This window comes from Oncorhynchus mykiss, chromosome 17, assembly GCF_057628025.1.
Source record: "Oncorhynchus mykiss isolate SJ-2025 chromosome 17, ASM5762802v1, whole genome shotgun sequence".
Classification (NCBI taxonomy): domain Eukaryota; kingdom Metazoa; phylum Chordata; class Actinopteri; order Salmoniformes; family Salmonidae; genus Oncorhynchus; species Oncorhynchus mykiss.
Window position 1 is genome coordinate 52,360,034 of NC_143038.1, and position 18,000 is coordinate 52,378,033.

The window sequence follows — 18,000 nt, forward strand, 5'->3', positions numbered from 1 at the left end:
AACTGGATCCTGGACTTTCTAAACGGGCCGCTCCCAGGTGGTAAGGGTAGGTAACAACACATCTGCCATGATGATCCTCAACACAGAGGCCCCTCAGGGATTGTGCTCAGTCCTTTCCTGTACTCCCTGTTCACCCATGACTGCATGGCCAAGCAAGACTCCAACAGTATCATCAAGTTTGACGACGGTACAACATCACTGACAACCTCTCCCTCAACGTGATCAAGACAAAGGAGATGATTGTGGACTACAGAAAAAAGAGGACAGAGCACACTCCCATTCGCATCGACGGGGCTGTAGTGGAGCAGGTTGAGAGCTTCAAGTTCATTAGTGTCCAAGTCACCAACAAAATATCATGGTCCAAACACACCAAGACAGTTATGAAGGGGGCACGACATAACCTATTCCCCCTCAGCAGACTGAAAATATTTGAAAAAGACCTACAGCTGCACCATCAAGAATATCCTGACTTTGTTGCATCACTGCCTGGTATGGCAACTTCTCGGCCTCCTACCGTAAGGTACTACAGAGAGTAGTGTGTACGGCCTAGTAGATCACTGGGGCCAAGCTTCCTGCCATCCAGGACCTCTATACCAGGCAATGTCGGAAGAAGGCCCATAAAATTGCCAAGGACTCCAGCCACCCTAATCATAGACTGTTCTCTCTGCTACCACACAGCAAGCGGTACTGGAGCATCAAGTCTAGGTAAAAAAGGCTTCTACCCCCAAGACATAAGACTCTTGAACAGTTAATCAAATGGCTACCCAGATTATTTCCGTTGTCCCCACCCAATCCCCCATTTTTACGCTGCTGCTACTCTCTGTTTATTATCCATGCATAGTCACTTTCCACTACCTACATGTACATATTACCTCAATTACCTCGATTAACCGGTGCCCCTGTACATTGACTCTGTACCGTAACCCCCTGTATATAGCCTCGCTACTGTTATTTTATTTTTGCTCCTTAATTATTTGTTATATATATGTATATATGTATTTTCTTAACTACATTGTTGGTTAAGGGCTTGTAAGTAAGAATATCACTGTTCTATTCGGTGCATATGACAAATCAAATTAGATTTGATTTATACAGGAAGCCCTTAAATTGCTGAATTAAGTAAATCAGCGATTAATGATGAGAGTATATGATCAATGAATCTCAAATCAATGATGAGAGTATAGTCAGATTAACTGATACCTGATTTGGGAGGACGGGCTCGTGGTAATGGCTGAAGCGTACTCAGTGGAATGGTATCAAATACATCAAACACATGGTTTGAACAGTTTGAACATGCATGTAACATTGGTGTGGTTTAAGGGCTCTTCATGTTGTTGGCACGGTGTTGAAAGTGAACCTAAACAGGTGAGTGTGTGTATCTATGCTAGGCAACTGGACCAATAGATGTCTTCAGGTGGTAGTAGGCTGTTGTTATAGGCTACACCATAGCCAACATGGTAGTGTGACAATACTATATTTTTACAAAGAAAAATACTTTTTTATGGCAATACATTGTTTCACCTGTTATGTACTGCTAGATAAACTATTTGGGGATTATCTCTCAGTAGCCTACCCAGCTAGTACATTTGGTTTCTTGTAAATTGTGAGAACATATGTTTTTGTTCATAAGATTCCTGACGGTTAAAACTGAATGTTTTTTAAGCGTTCAAAGAATGGAAATGAACATTTTTCATGTTCTAAGAACATACATTTTTAAGTTGAAGGGAGGTTCTGAGAGTTTTTCTATGGTTCCCCAAAAGTTTTCCTGTGCGGTCTAATTAACATTCTGAGAACGGAAATTATAGGTCATTTGAAGGTAAATAAATAAAGTTATGAGAACATGTTTCAATAAGGCTGCTAACTTAATTTGTGTTAACTGTTTTGAACTACAAGCACAGATGGAAATCCATAGCTCCAGGATGGAGCTAGCATGCTATGTTTTTTTTATTACTCAAAGAAAGCTGTTCATTTTTGTCTATTCAAAGAAAACAAGCACTCATTAGTACCAGCTGTGGCTAATTAGTGGGCGTGGCCAAAACACCTGAACACACTTAACAAGATAGAGGGAAAAAATAGTTTTGTTGATGCTGAGAACTGATTGTGTAATGTTTTCTGGGTTTTTTTTCATGGAAAGTTTTCTTAATGTTCTGAGAACATTACTTTAAATATAACCATGAGGAAACCTGTAGAAAACATTATGCTGAAGTACTGAAATTCCCACAGAACGTTGTTTCTTAACATTATCGGACAAATTTGACAACATTACTTTAAAAATAACCATGAGATAACCGGTAGGACATGTTATGGGAAGGTTGACCATGACCATAGGACAACCACGCCTCACCATGCTCTAAGAATTATATGGTTCTCATTATGTTATAGGCTAGCTGGGTAATTTGTCCCCGGTTTGGAGGCACACCATACTGAATAACCCTATTGCTTTATTTCATTTGTTAAGGCGGATACAATGTTGCACCTCTCATGTCGTGTTGCGGACAGGGGCTGGCTGAATACATACAGTTACAGTAACTGCGCGAGACCATTTGTAACCAATCATCAGATGACGCGAGACATTCACCTGCCTTATAATCAGCTGGTCACTGGAGCCAGCCCAGCAGCATGTAGTTACTTCCTGCCAATACTGTATATCAGGGTGAAGGAATTGCGGTACAATTCTATTTTATCATAGCTAACAGCAAACAAATAATTTTGCCGCTGCCGCAGAGAAAGTCATGATCATCCACCCTCGGACACTGAGAATTGAGTATGGAAAAACGACCAAAGTCATGTGCGTGGTTGGCACGGAACTTACTGTAAACATAGACAGGTAACGTTAGGCTAGTTCTCCAAGACATCAAGTATGGGTCGTCATTTATTGATTAATTTATTAGAAATATAATTAAATATTTACTAATGTCATGCATTAACGTTAATATCAGTTATTGTTTGTAAAATCGTATCCCTCGTGTTATTATTCAGTTATTATTGAAATGAAAATGGAACACTAGACAATTGATCTAATGTAAAGGGGTGTGGTGCTGTTAACATAAAAAATATAGCCTAGTAATTTAAATCACATGTCAAGTATTCAAGTAGTATTTTTCTCTCACACATATTAATAATTGAATATATTAATTTAATTGCTTTATAATCTTATTCCACTTGTAGGTCCTGCTGTGATAATATATTTTAAAATGATTGATTACATCCACTGACTATTTTGTTGTCATTTTACTACTTGGATATTCCAACTGCAGAAGGAGTTGGAGGATCATGCCCCGATATTGGGCTGAAAGGACTGTTTGTGGTTGGCATTTGTATTCAGCGGAGGAGTCAGACCTCTTGTTCTTAGCGGAGGGAGTCTGCAACAGTCACTTCTTTCTGCTAGTCAACAGACTCTCGTTTGTTGTCCTTACAAGCTGTCAATTCATATGACTCCAGTGCAACAGAATTCGATGGATTATAATCAGTTCCTATGGTTTATGATTTCCAAGTTAACATGGTAGATGATTTCCAAGTTAGATAGAAAACAGTGGTAAGCCCAACACAAATCGCCAACCTGAAGAATTAAACATATTGTGGTACTATCATGACTACGGCTGCAGTTAGTTTATCAGACTCTCCACATGGTATGATTACACAGCAGATACAGATGGTTTCACAACATCGGTGTGTGTAACAACATAAATACTTATTGTTAAGAAACACTTCTCTTTGTGCTATTGTTTAGAGAAACCTAGGCTCTGTTCGGGCAAATACTATCCCTCCTCCAAAAACCTAATGTTCCTTTGGTGTGGACCACCTCCAGGGCTTAGCCTGGACTCCAGGTGTTAGGTTTTACAGCTAAGCTTAATGTTTCTAAACAAGTGTCATACTGAGTATAACAACTTGGGATGTTGGTTGATACTTTGACACATAAGTACAATCATTTTTGCCAGTATTCTTGTGTAGGTTGATAGTCCAGTATTTCTCCCTCTTTGGTACGTTACTCATTGTAGAGGCATGTTGAAGACATCATACCTCTCTGATTACTTTAGCAATGTAACTTTAGAACTAGCACTGCCACCTGTTGCTTCTGGAAATAGGGGATAATGAACGGCACTCACGGATGGTGCTCTACTGCAGTATAGGTATGTCCTCTTGTGTTTACTCTGTTATTGCTATAGATTTGTATAAGAAAAGTATCAGGATGTGATGTGTAACTGTCAAATGTATTTATTGTTCCCCAAGGAGTGCCCCTCCTAGCTCCAAGTACTTCTCTGTGCAATGTAGTCCCAGAGTGCAGTACAGGATCACCCCACCCCCACTGGAGAGTGGGACCCTCCCCACCACTCTCAATGGTAATACAATGCTTCTATTCACCATGGACACTGCCAGCGAAGTGGGAAATGATAGCAAGGTAAATAAAGTAGGCCACTCCCACAGCCATGATAGCTACACTCTTAGGGGAAAAAAGTGCTATCTAGAACCCAAAGGGGTTATTTGGCTGTCCCCGAAGGGGAACCCTTTGAATAACCATTTTTGGCTCCATGTAGAACCCTATTGGGATCCATTTAGAACCCTTTCCCAGAGGGTTCTGCATGGAACCCAAAATAGTTCTACCTGGGGACCCTGGAACACTTTTTTCTAAGAGTGAACCTTGAGACTTCAGTATGTTAAATCTTATTAATATAATCCTGAGTTGAATATTTCCTATCAGGACTGAACACACTACAGTGAATTATGTTATTAAGAAAAACAAATCAAGTATTTGCTGCTCCTACGCCTCTTAAGAGTGGCGTGCAAACCACACTGAAATAATGCAAATGTGGCACTCTCAACCTGATACCAGAGAGATGTTAAACAGTGGAAAGTGATGTGGTTAATCACAGTGCCCGTTCTATTGATAAGGAATTGAAGGAGACTTAGTCAGTTCCAGAATGGGCCAGTTGTTTAGATTCTCCTCTGAAATTATGTACTGTACATATCTGTACATGAATATATCATAGAAGACCCCATCAAAACACAACCACTGCTTAGTCACCAGTGTTCTAGATGTTTAACTTTGTAAATGTTGTCCTTTGTTGTGCAGTTATCGGTCATGTATTATGGAGAGAAGACGGAGGTGTTAGGGAAAGCTGTCGTTCACCTCACCGCTGTTGGTATGTTGTGTTATGCTTAGGACAGGAGAGCACACCCACATAAACTACCACCCTCCCCCACCTTCAAAGCATACCTTTATGAATGTCATTTGTACATTTTGATATTTCACTTGAGACCCCAAAGCAGCTCATGAGCTTCAGTGACACCCAGGGCCTCTCTGTCTTGTAGAGATTTCTCTGGATGTAGATGCTGATCGAGATGGCCTGGTGGAGAGGAACAACCCCAACAAGGTGGGTTATGTCTGCTGGGTCCGTCCAGGCAGGTCTCTTTCAGCTCAGAGGTCACTATCTTTGTTTCTTAACACAGCAGGGTACATAAGGAGACGTTCTAACATGAATAGGCATATCAGAAGACTAGTGTTCATGCTGTTTTCCAAAACACAAAGGAAGATTGCCAAGGCACTTCTAGGAAATTATCTGTCAACTCACACAGGGCACAGCCTTCCACTGATATTAATAGGTATATCAAAATATTGTTCATACTATATTCCTGGAAGTGGGACATTCTTTTGAACGTTGTGCTTTTCCACTCAGCTGTAAGTCTAATCTTACCTCATGCTAACACATTGGGAAAAGCTAATTCGGCAGGGCAATGTTAGTTCTTGTCGCTGAATAACGAGTGTTCATCTCTCTACAGGGATCCTGGATGTGGGGGCCTAAAGGCCATGGTGCCATCCTACTGGTCAACTGTGACTCAGAACACACCTATGGGAAGAGGCGAGACAGTGAGCGTGCTGAGGTCAGCAGGGTCTCAGGTATATAACAACAGCCAAGTCATCCTGGCCCACTGAGCTGACCGGCTGACAGTGCTGCAGGCATTGCAATAAATCAACATTTTAAAGGCAGCAGGTCTGTGTTTTGTGTGTAGTCAGCAGAGAGGAGCAGTAGGGATGTGTGTATTTGTGTTAGCTAAACACAAAATGCCTGAGCTAGGGGTATGTCTGGTGTGGTTTGATGGTTCCTTCACGACCACTATCCTAGGATAAGTAGTTGTATTACACACTGTCATACCTATGTTGTCATTGAGATGAGGTCACATTGATTATGACATTGATGGGTTGACACTTGATGTACAATAATGTCAGTATTTGTGAAATGTCAGATCTGAAAGACATGTCCCCAATGGTGCTGCGGACCAGTGGCCCTGCCAAGCTCCCAGAGGGCTACAAGCTGACCATGCACATCTCCCAGGGGGATGCAGAGAGTGTCAGGGTCTTCAGAACCAGGTCCACAGCAGGCATGCACCAAACACTGAGTGAGTCAAGGACATTTTGTCCAGTCAGATCTTTTACGTGTTCTTGTGGCTGTCCATGCATGTATAATGTGTATACAATAGGGTTTTAATGCTGCGTATGCATATAAATGGAGATACATTTGATCCTCATTATAAAAAATGATTTACTGCTGCAGAAAACCTGTTCTACAAGAGCTTTGTGAAGGACTACCCGCTGGTGCTGGGCAGTGAGGATTTGTCCAAGGAGGTCCCGTACCTCGGGGGAAACGCTGAGATTAATTTCTACGTTGAGGGCCTGAGATTCCCTGACAAAGACTTTGAGGGCCTCATCAGCATCAGCCTCAGCCTGCTGGAGCCCAGCTCTCAGGTACATTGTAACTATTTCACTGTTCCTAGTTTAAAACTTCAAAGGGTATATACTGTACCTCTGTCGTGGAATCTATCATTCATGTTTTTGTTCCGTTATTTTGCCAGGGCTTCCCTGAGACACCTATCTTTACAGACAGGGTGGTGTTCCGTGTGGCTCCCTGGATCATGACACCCAACACACTCAACCCTCTGGAGGTCTTCGTCTGCAGGTGAGCGATGATGATGAAGAAGAAAATTATGATGATCAAATCACATTTTATTTGTCACGTACACATGGTTTATTAGATGTAAATGCGAGTGTAGCGAAATGCTTGTGCTTCTTGTTCCGACAGTCCTGGCATTGATGTTGATGGAAATAATGATGGCGCTGTCTGTAAACTTACTCCGACAACTGTTTCTGTGCATTTGGTTACCCAGCACATCTGATAACTACCAGTTCCTAAAGGGAATGAGGAGGCTGGTGGAGAACAGTGGGTACAAGCTGAAGGTTTGTCATGAGTACATGAACAGAGGAGACCGCTGGATGCAGGTAAGCAGTGAGATTCAGTTCCTAGCCTATCATGCACCTTTGTGCATTTGAACTTTTTTCAATTCCAACCTTTTTTAAACACCATTTATTTCACATCCTTTTACATCAATGTAAATCATTGTCAGTCTTGTCTCTCGGTTTTAAATAAAATAAATCAGAACATAGACCAGTGTCTTTGTTTCTAACTGCATGAAAAATATAGAAATATAATAGACATGTAAAGAAGGTTTCTCTCTCAGGATGAGATAGAGTTTGGCTACATTGACTCTCCTCACCAACGTTTCCCTGTTGTGCTGGACTCCCCCCGAGACGGAGAACTACAGGATTTCCCTTATGATGTGCTACTGGTAAGAAAAGGCATTCACCACACCTGCAGTTAAAATGTTCTTATTTCCATACTGTGAGGGATGTGGTGGAACTCTTTCTCAACCTCTCTCTGCCTGGTGCCCTCAGGGCCCAGACTTTGGCTATGTGACGAGGACAGCATATGATGAGGAAGTGAGCAGCCTGGACTCGTTTGGTAACCTGGAAGTTAGCCCTCCAGTTATTGTAAATGGAAAAATCTACCCTCTGGGCAGGATCATAATTGGAGTGGCTTTCCCCACGTGAGTGTACCTTAGCCAGGGGTTAGTTGCTTCAACGGAAGAGAGCCTGGTTCTTAGATCCCAATATTTGCCGTTATTCCAAAGTTATATTTATTCATTAAATAACCTTGATGCTACTTCCTTCTATAAATCTCATGCTAATGATTAATTCATATTTGGAACAAAGAGATGGGCTCCCAAGTGGCGCAGCGGTCTAAGGCACTGCATCTCAGTGCTAGAGGCGTCACTACAGACACCCTGGTCCGAATCCAGGCTGTATCGTAACCAGCAGTGATTGGGAGTCCCATAGGGCGGTGCACAATTGGACCAGCGTCGTCCGGGTTTGGCTGGTGTAGGCCGTCATTGTAAATAAGAATTTGTTCTTAACTGACTTGCCTAGTTAAATAAAGGATAATAAAAAAAAAAAGTTAAATAAAAATGGCTGTGAGCAGTGGTGATTAGGCTGTTTAACTTTTCAGGGCAACCAAGGGCCGCAACATGACCAAAGTAGTGCAAGACTTCCTTTGGGCACAGAAAGTCCAGGAGCCCATTGCACTGTTCTCTGATTGGCTTCTGGTTGGGCATGTGGATGAATTCATGACTTTTGTCCCAGCTCCTGACAAAAAGGTAAAACAATATTGTCAAGGAAAGTATAGTTGCCCGCTCCATTAGAACATGTGAGTAAATACACTGTGTTCTTTAATATAGAGTAGAAATGACGGCGAGCAAAGAATTGTTAATGCCGTCCATTTGCACAAAGTATTTAGACATGACGCAGGCTGTGGCTGCCATGTGGTTTATGTGATAATGTAAAGCTGTCAGGAAGTCAAGTGAAGCGCACAGCCAATGTTGTCTTTGTCCTCTGTTTCTCTGTGTAGGGATTCCGGCTGCTGCTCGCCAGCCCCGACGCAGGCTACAAACTATTCAGAGGCTTACAGAACGACGGGCATGGACAAGCCAAAATGTTTGACGGTAGGCCTTCAGTTAGGCGACTAATTTCACTGTCTCAGTGTGTATCACTGTAGTTATAATTGTACCAGTGGAGGCTCCTCAGAGGAGGAAGCGGAAGACCATCCTCAGTGAATTTCATAAGAATGGTAAAACATTGAAAAAGTTATCCTTGTTAGATAACTATACTAGATATATTCATGTCACCCAAAATGGATTAAAACACACTATTTTGCAATGAAGGTCTACAGTAGCCTCAACAACACTATGTAGGGTAGCACCATGGTGTAGCCGGGGACAGCTAGCTTCTGTCCTCCTCTGTGTCGTGACTAATGACTGCTATTTGTAGAATAATTGGCTACTATGTTTAATTATTACTCGCTTTAAATTCATCATTTAACTAATTAGGAATTTGGGGTACCACGGGAACAGTTGTTGACCTAGTTACTATCTTCCGACTTACACTCTAAAGATGATCTAAATATCAATAACATTCAGTTATTAATTATTACATTCTGAACATCTCATAATCCTTGGATATCTTTACAAACCCTAACCTAAGTGATGAATCAGCAATACACAAATTGGTTTAATTATTTATTTACTAACTAATTAAATCATCACACAGAATACGTAAACACACACAGCATAGGTTATTGATTACATACATAATAGAATGAAAACAGGTTCCTAGTGGACTAACAAAAGCATGACCGTTTGGTTACGCAATGGACAGGGGAGGGTTATGTGAGTCAACTTCTCATTCAGTGGGGCAAAAAAGTATTTAGTCAGCCACCAATTGTGCAAGTTCTCCACTTAAAAAGATGAGAGAGGCCTGTAATTTTCATCATAGGTACACTTCAACTATGACAGACAAAACGAGGGAAAAAAATCCAGAAAATCACATTGTAGGATTTTTTAATGAATTTATTTGCAAATTATGGTGGAAAATAAGTATTTGGTCAATAACAAAAGTTTATCTCAATACTTTGTTATATACCCTTTGTTGGCAATGAAAGAGGTCAAACATTTTCTGTAAGTCTTCACAAGGTTTTCACACACTGTTGCTTGTATTTTGACCCATTCCTCCATGCAGATCTCCTCTAGAGCAGTGATGTTTTGGGGCTGTTGCTGGGCAACACGGACTTTCAACTCCCTCCAAAGATTTTCTATGGGGTTGAGATCTGGAGACTGGCTAGGCCACTCCAGGACCTTGAAATGCTTCTTACGAAGCCACTCCTTCGTTGCCCGGGCGGTGTGTTTGGGATCATTGTCATGCTGAAAGACCCAGCCACGTTTCATCTTTAATGCCCTTGCTGATGGAAGCAGGTTTTCACTCAAAATCTCACGATACATGGCCCCATTCATTCTGTCCTTTACACGGATCAGTCATCCTGGTTCCTTTGCAGAAAAACAGGCCCAAAGCATGATGTTTCCACCCCCATGCTTCACAGTAGGTATGGTGTTCTTTGGATGCAACTTTTCAGCAAACTTCAGACGGGCATGGACATGTACTGGCTTAAGCAGGGGGACACGTCTGGCACTGCAGGATTTGAGTCCCTGGCGGTGTAGTGTGTTACTGATGGTAGGCTTTGTTACTTTGGTTCCAGCTCTCTGCAGGTCATTCACTAGGTCCCCCCCGTGTGGTTTTGGATTTTTGCTCACCTTTCTAGTGATCAGTTTGACCCCATGGGGTGAGATCTTGCGTGGAGCCACAGATCGAGGGAGATTATCAGTGGTCTTGTCTGTCTTCCATTTCCTAATAATTGCTCCCACAGTTGATTTCTTCAAACCAAGCTGCTTACCTATTGCAGATTCAGTCTTCCCAGCCTGGTGCAGGTCTACAATTTTGTTTCTGGTGTCCTTTGACAGCTCTTTGGTCTTGGCCATAGTGGAGTTTGGAGTGTGACTGTTTGAGGTTGTGGACAGGTGTCTTTTATACTGATAACAAGTTCAAACAGGTGCCATTAATACAGGAAACGAGTGGAGGACAGAGGAGCCTCTTAAAGAAGAAGTTACAGGTCTGTGAGAGCCAGAAATCTTGCTTGTTTGTAGGTGACCAAATACTTATTTTCCACCATAATTTGCAAATAAATTCAATAAATTCAAATAAATTCCTACAATGTGATTTTCTGGATTTTTTTTCTCATTTTGTCTGTTATAGTTTAAGTGTACCTATGATGAAAATTACAGGCCTCTCTGATCTTTTTAAGTGGGAGAACTTGCACAATTGGTGGCTGACTAAATACTTTTTTGCCCCACTGTATATACATTTGGAAGCTACGCTCACAGGAATATGAATACTTTGCACATGAACGACCGCTCATTCGGAAAAGAAATGCAATACATTTGAAGTCGGAAGTTTACATACACCTTAGCCAAATACATTTAAACTCAGTTTTCACAATTCCGGACATTTAATCCTCATAAAAAGTCTGCTAGGATTCAGTTAGGATCCCCACTGTATTTTAAGAATGTGAAATGTCAGAATAATAGTAGAGAATTATTTATTTAAGCTTTTATTTATTTCATCACATTCCCAGTGGGTCAGAAGTTTACATACACTCAATTAGTATTTGGTAGCATTGCCTTTAAATTGCGGGTAGATTTCCACAAGCTTCCCACAATAAGTTGGGTGAATTTCCCATTCCTGGTGTAACTGAGCTGGTGTAACTGAGTCAGGTTTGTAGGCCTCCTCACTCGCACACCTTTTTTCAGTTCTGCCAACAAATTTTCTATGGGATTGTGGTCAGGGCTTTGTGATGGCCACCCCAATACCTTGACTTTGTCCATAAGCCATTTTGCCACAACTTTGGAAGTATGCTTGGGGTCATTGTCCATTTGGAAGACCCAATTGCAACCAAGCTTTAACTTCCTGACTGATGTCTTGATGTTTCAATATATCCACATAATTTTCCAACCTCATGATGCCATCTATTTTGTGAAGTGCACCAGTCCCTCCTGCAGCAAAGCACCCCCGCAACATGATGCTTCCACCCCTGCGCTTCACGGTTGGGATGTGTTCTTCGATTTGCAAGCCTCCCCCTTTTTCCTCCAAACATAATGATGGTCATTATAGCCAAACAGTTCTACTTTTGTTTCATCAGACCAGAGGATATTTCTACAAAAAGTATGATCTTTGTCCTCATGTGCAGTTGCAAACCATAGTCTGGCTTTTTTATGGGGGTTTTGGAGCGGTGGCTTCTTCTTTGCTGAGTGGCCTTTCAGGTTATGTCGATATAGGACTCGTTTTACTGTGGATATATACTTTTGTTCCTGTTTCCTCCAGCATCGTCACAAGGTCCTTTGCTGTTGTTCTGGGATTGATTTGCACTTTTCACACCAAAGTGTGTTCATCTCTAGGAGACAGAATGGTATGACTGCTGTGTGGTCCCATGGTGTTTATACTTGCGTACTATTGTTTGTACAGATGAACGTGGTACCTTCAGTCGTTTGGAAAATGCTCCCAAGGATGAACCAGACTTGTGGAGGTCTTGGCTGTTTTGGCTGTTTTGGCTGTTTTCTTTGGATTTTCCCATGATGTCAAGCAAATCGACACTGAGTTGGGAGGTAGGCCTTGAAATACATCCACAGGTACACCTCCAATTGACTCCAAATATGTCAATTAGCCTATCAGAAGCTTCTAAATCGATGACATCATTTTCTGGAATTTTCCAAACTGCTTAAAGGCACAGTCAACTTAGTCTATGTAAACTTCTGACCCACTGGAATTGTGATACAGTGAAATAATCTGTCTTTAAACAATTGTTGGAAAAATTACTTGTCATGCACAAAGTAGATATCCTACCCGAATTGCCAAAACTATAGTTTGTTAACCTGTTACGTCTGGGGCGGGGGTTCCGCCAGTGGAACATTTCGACAACATCCTGTGGAAATTGCAGATGCCGAAATTAAAATAAAATAAAAATATTTAACTTTCATACAATCACAAGTTCAATACACCAAATTAAAGCTTATCTTCTTGTTATTCCAGCCACCGTGTCTGATTTCAAAAATTCTTTACGGCAAAAGCAAACCATGTGATTATCTGAGGACAGCACCCCATCAAACAAACGCATGACAATCATATTTCAACCCGCCAGGAGCGACACAAAACTCAGAAATAACTATACAATTCATGCCTTACCTTTGAAGAGCTTCTTCTGTTGGCACTCCAATATGTCCCATAAACATCACAAATGGTGCTTTTGTTCGATTAATTGCATCGTTATATCTCCAAAATGTCCATTTATTTTGACGCGTTTGATTCAGAAAAACATGACTACAAAATATCTAATAAGTTACCTGTAAACTGTGTCCAAACATTTCAAACAACTTTCCTAATCCAACTTTAGGTATTTTAAAATGTAAATAATCAATAAAATTTAAGACGGGATAAACTACGTATAAAATGAAAGTGGAGCGAGCTTCAGGTCACACGCCCCAAATAAAACAGTCCACTTGGCTATACACCCAGAAAGGAAATGGCTATTTCTTCATTTCTCAAAGGAAAAACATAAACACATTTCTAGAGACTGTTGACATCTAGTGGAAGCCATATGAACTGCAACCAGATGCCTCAGAAATCTAGATTCACATTGAAAACAAATTGAAAACACTGTCACCTCAAAAAAGTTAATAATAATAATAAGTTATGTTATACTCACAGACATCATTTTATCAGTTTTAGAAACTTCAGTGTTTTCTATTGAAATCTACCAATTCTATGCATATCCTAGCTTCTGGGCCTGAGTAGCAGGCAGTTTACTTTGGGCACGCTTTTCATCCGGACGTGATAATACCGCCCCCTAGCCTGAAGAGGTTTAACAAGAAATTTGGAGTGGTTGAAAAACGAGTTTTAATGACTCCAACCTAAGTTTATGTCAACCTCCGACTTCAACTGTATATATTTATGCGTAGATGTCTTTCTCTGTTGTCTCTGTTGAAACCACACGATCTGTCTATGGGAAGTGGTTTGATTGAAGTCTCTGGTTGTTCACCAGGGGTCACAATGTCCTTCTTAGTTGTAGGCTTCTTCTGTTCTGGAGTATTCATTAGAGTAGATACTACAGGTGTACCATACGGTGTTCAGAGGGATCTGTCTTCCCTCATCTTTGGTCAAATGTTCTAGACTACTTTACATGCACAGCTGCAGACGGTGCATGTTTTGGTCTGGTTTACAAAGTTTCTCACCATTTTAGCGTGTGGACCGCGGCCTCACGTTCTCTGGTCTCAATGGTTGATTATTCAGGGTACAGCTAGGACCACTTAACACACCGGCAGCACCCGGAATGTTTTGGTCTAATGTAAATTTCGTTAGCAAATCCTTTTCAGCACTCTGGTCTTAGGGGCTTTCCAACACGCCGACACAATGTCTGTGCTCACATGGGCGTGGTTACTGACTGGGCCCAGGTTTATATGAAAAGCCATTATCTCGTTTCGAAGGCTAAAATCAAATTTATATAATAAAAAAATAAAAAACATATTTAATCATATAATTTTTACATTTAGATGTAAATCTGATATATACAGTGTGCAAGCTCTTAAAGTTACAATGTTTCCGTTATAACGTCTTTCTGATCATTTTAATCACATCACAAAATGGACATACATTTTCCATATTCCATCTCACATCATTCCCAACATTCTTTATTAGAAATATTGTTTCATTATCCACTTTTGGATGTTGGAGTTTTGGTGGCAAAGTCTCAATGTGTAACAAATTATTTTCACCATTCGTACTGTAGGGCAAGAGAGAGAAAGTGTATGACCTGCTGTTAAGTCATAAAACCGGCCCAACTCCCACCTCAGGTGGGAGAGAGTGGGGTCTGGCTATGGCAGGGAGGGAGTGGGATCTGTCAGCTATGTGGAGAGCTGATCTGGCACCTTTGATCCTCACCAAGGAGAGAGCGTCATGACGTCTGGGTACATTGACTTCAATACAAAACCTTGGAAGCTCATGTTTCTCACCCCCTTCCATAGACTTACACAGTAATTCTGACAACTTCCTCCAACCTATCAGAGCTCTTGCAGCATGAACTGACATGTTGTCCACCGACTCAAAGGATCATAGAATCAATCTAGTACTGAATGCATAAGCTACAGCTAGCTAGCACTGCAGTGCATAAAATGTGGTGAGTAGTTGACTCGGTTATGATATGAAGGTTTGGCTTGGAAAGGTTTTTTCGCCTGATCACAGATAGCTGATGTGTTGTGCACTGAAGTCTACAAGTGAAGGGAAATTGTGAGAGGAGGAGCGCGCGTAGATGCGAGAAGTAATTATACAAAGATCAAAGGGATCATGCTGTTTGTATGTGGCTGCTAGGAAAGTGAACTGTGTTTGTGTGATCAGGGGTATATTCATTCAGCTGATTCTGCAAAATGTTACTTAAATGATATGAAACGGGGACAAATATACTTAAATTTGTCTAATAGAAACTCTCGCTTGCATCTGTTAGACTAATGATTACACCCTAGATCAGCTAGATACAGGCAAGAGTGTGCAACATGCTATTGAATGTGTCAATGTTTGTTACTTTGATTACACAAATTTCTCTTGACCTGTGCACCTACTTTCATAGGCTAGGTTGTAGCATCCTCAATGGGTATAGAGAAAATTTGAGTATCATGTAGTAGCCTAAACCTATCGATGTAACATTTGGCTGGGTGAATGGAATATGAATGACAGTCATCCAATATGCTGTAATATAAATAAGGCCACCCCCTAAAAAAAAGAATCGTCCTCCCTCATCTTAAACGTCACCGACCACCCCTGAACTGTGTGTGTTAATAATCAACACCGACTTCCTTCCCGATCCTAACAGGTCTTGGAGCAGAAGAAGAGATTACGGTAGATGAGATTTTGAGTGATGACAAACTTGGGGCAGAAAACAACTATGTCCAGGTGAGGGAAACTAAACGCCAGATGAACTAGTTACTCAGAGAGGCTAGCAGAGCTTTGCAGTGCTTGGTGAAATAACCATGTAGATGTTGTGACTGCTGCCGTCCCACAGAGCTGTATAGACTGGAACAGGGATGTCCTTAAGAGGGAGCTGGGTTTAGACGACGATGATATCATTGATCTGCCCATCCTTTTCCATGTGATGGAGGAGAACAGGGCAGTGGCCTATTACCCAGACATGGTGAGCAGACGCAAGTTCTACACTAGAACACCTACAAACCAAAAGTACTTCCTATTTTATTTGTTATACATTTTACATTACATAATGGCAAAACTCAAAAATGCTGCCAAATCATTTTAGACATTTTGTGATGATTTTCTACATGTGATTAGGAAGTATGCTCAAATCATCTACTACCCAAGTAGCGCAAGAAGCGAATCCTAATTGAGGCATATGTCTCTACCTCCAGGTGAACATGATTGTGTTGGGGAAGAACCTGGGCATCCCTAAACCATTTGGGCCCAAGGTGGACGGCCGCTGTGCCCTGGAGGCAGAGATGACCTCCCTCATGGAGGGCCTGGGACTCCACTGCACATACATTGATGACTTTGCCTCCTACCACAAACTGCTGGGAGAGGTTCACTGTGGCTCTAACGTTCGCAGGGAACCCTTCTCCTTCAAGTGGTGGAACCTGGAGATGTGAGGGATTTGGGGCAAGGAATGGTTGTAGTTAGAAAGAGGGAATAAGGCTTGACGTAAACAGCAGCAACATTCGCCAGCAGCAGTCATCTTCAAACAACAACAGTAGTCCTTGTACTGTATTACCCCTTTGTCTTTATTAAACATGTATTTGCCTTTTTTTTTACAAAAGGATGAAATACTATATTTATAAACAAGACTTTCGGACTTTAACAAGGGCTTAAGGAGATTATCAACGAGAACAGAAATGCAATCATCTGAATTAAGCACATTGTAGGCTGAATCTGTTGTTTGGATTGTCTGCGTGCTCAATCCAAGTGTTGTATTTACAGGTACTAAAACCAGTACAGATTAACAGGACCACAGAGAAATGTGCAAGTGTAATTTGGAGCCTTGAAGACTTGTGAGAGTTTTAATACATTTATTTTAAGCTTTGAGATGAAAATATATTTTGAATTTCAGTGCCTGGAATGCACACTATGACTCCAAAGGCTCTCTTAACCTGATGTAACTTCCAATCACATTTCAATTAATAGTATTTTGTTGAATCATAATCTTTAGAATGGTGTTTGATAATAATACATGATTAAATAAATGTCAGACTAACTGTATTTTGATGTAGTGTTCCTTACTTACACAGAGATACTTCAGATTCAACAAAAATTTCAAAATAATTGTAAAAGAAGGTTTATGCACAACTGACAAAGTGCAACTAAATTCCATATTGGTTCTTGTTAATTTAATTGAAATAAATAGTAATGGAAACTATGCCTTCATATCAGGTCTTTTCATTATATAAATCTGAGATGAGGGAAAATGTCTAATCAGGAAATGTAAAACATTACAACAAGATACAAAGGTTCCATTCATTGAGAGCAGATGTCTACAAATTAATACATATATCTGTTTAGTTTTACATTCAAACCAGTTGGTGATAGATTCCAGTTGGCGATATCCACCATGGGATAGATTCCTTATATGAAAGGGGATACCCTCCTACAAAGCAGCTTACTTAACAATCATTAAAAAGGCCACTTCAAGACTTGTCACAGTGTAATTATTTTTAAAAAACAAATCAGATTTTCAAATGATCAGCAATTAATTGAAAATGTAGTGCCGGTTTCCACATCTACACTTGTATCCCCATATTTCTCTATCGAAACTGATGAAAAGAAATAATTACTCTTTTATCTGTCTGCTTTTCTAGAGAAGTTTGACTGGTTTGAAGAAACAATCTATTTCCAGCATGGTACTGTACAGTTGACATGGTTTTGCAAGCAGATTTACACCATTCACCATGCATACACATACTTTAAATAAAACTAGAGGTTTTAAAAAATAAACTGAAGACAGTAGTCACTGGACAATAGCTTGGCTTTGGAGGCTGTGTGCTTTGGTTAGGTCACCTTGGAGGAATGTCTGACTGTGTGGCACTATCTACAGTATGGGACAGTGATGAAGACTGATGAGTAATTTAGTTTGGACTCTAGACCTTATCAGTAATTCAATACTTCATGTTTTTGTCCCTCAGCTTATAGGGGCAATCTGTGATTGCTACATCAATATTTGGACTGTTAAATTAATACTATATATA

The 18,000-nt window shown here is 40.8% G+C and overlaps 1 protein-coding gene across 6 annotated transcripts in view; it reads left to right on the top strand.

Annotated features, from left to right (window-relative positions):
• The window catches only part of LOC110494470 (protein-arginine deiminase type-2), a 20,953-nt gene extending 3,507 nt beyond the window's left edge, over positions 1-17,446 (top strand). The window contains exons 1-16 of one of the 6 annotated variants that reach the window (XM_036950531.2): positions 1,775-4,130; positions 4,231-4,399; positions 5,072-5,141; positions 5,311-5,372; positions 5,779-5,896; positions 6,244-6,396; positions 6,552-6,742; positions 6,850-6,953; positions 7,162-7,273; positions 7,513-7,620; positions 7,727-7,878; positions 8,337-8,484; positions 8,736-8,829; positions 15,630-15,709; positions 15,819-15,947; positions 16,177-17,446. In XM_036950531.2, the coding sequence (XP_036806426.2) occupies positions 4,349-4,399; positions 5,072-5,141; positions 5,311-5,372; positions 5,779-5,896; positions 6,244-6,396; positions 6,552-6,742; positions 6,850-6,953; positions 7,162-7,273; positions 7,513-7,620; positions 7,727-7,878; positions 8,337-8,484; positions 8,736-8,829; positions 15,630-15,709; positions 15,819-15,947; positions 16,177-16,410 (1,806 nt within the window). In that variant the 5' untranslated portion in view covers positions 1,775-4,130; positions 4,231-4,348 and the 3' untranslated portion in view covers positions 16,411-17,446. Of the gene's footprint in view, positions 1-1,774; positions 4,131-4,230; positions 4,400-5,071; positions 5,142-5,310; positions 5,373-5,778; positions 5,897-6,243; positions 6,397-6,551; positions 6,743-6,849; positions 6,954-7,161; positions 7,274-7,512; positions 7,621-7,726; positions 7,879-8,336; positions 8,485-8,735; positions 8,830-15,629; positions 15,710-15,818; positions 15,948-16,176 lie in introns of those variants that run through there. The other 5 variants (XM_021569562.3, XM_021569563.3, XM_090205940.1 and 2 more) reach the window with 5 other exon arrangements.
• The last annotated feature ends 554 nt before the right edge of the window (positions 17,447-18,000 follow it).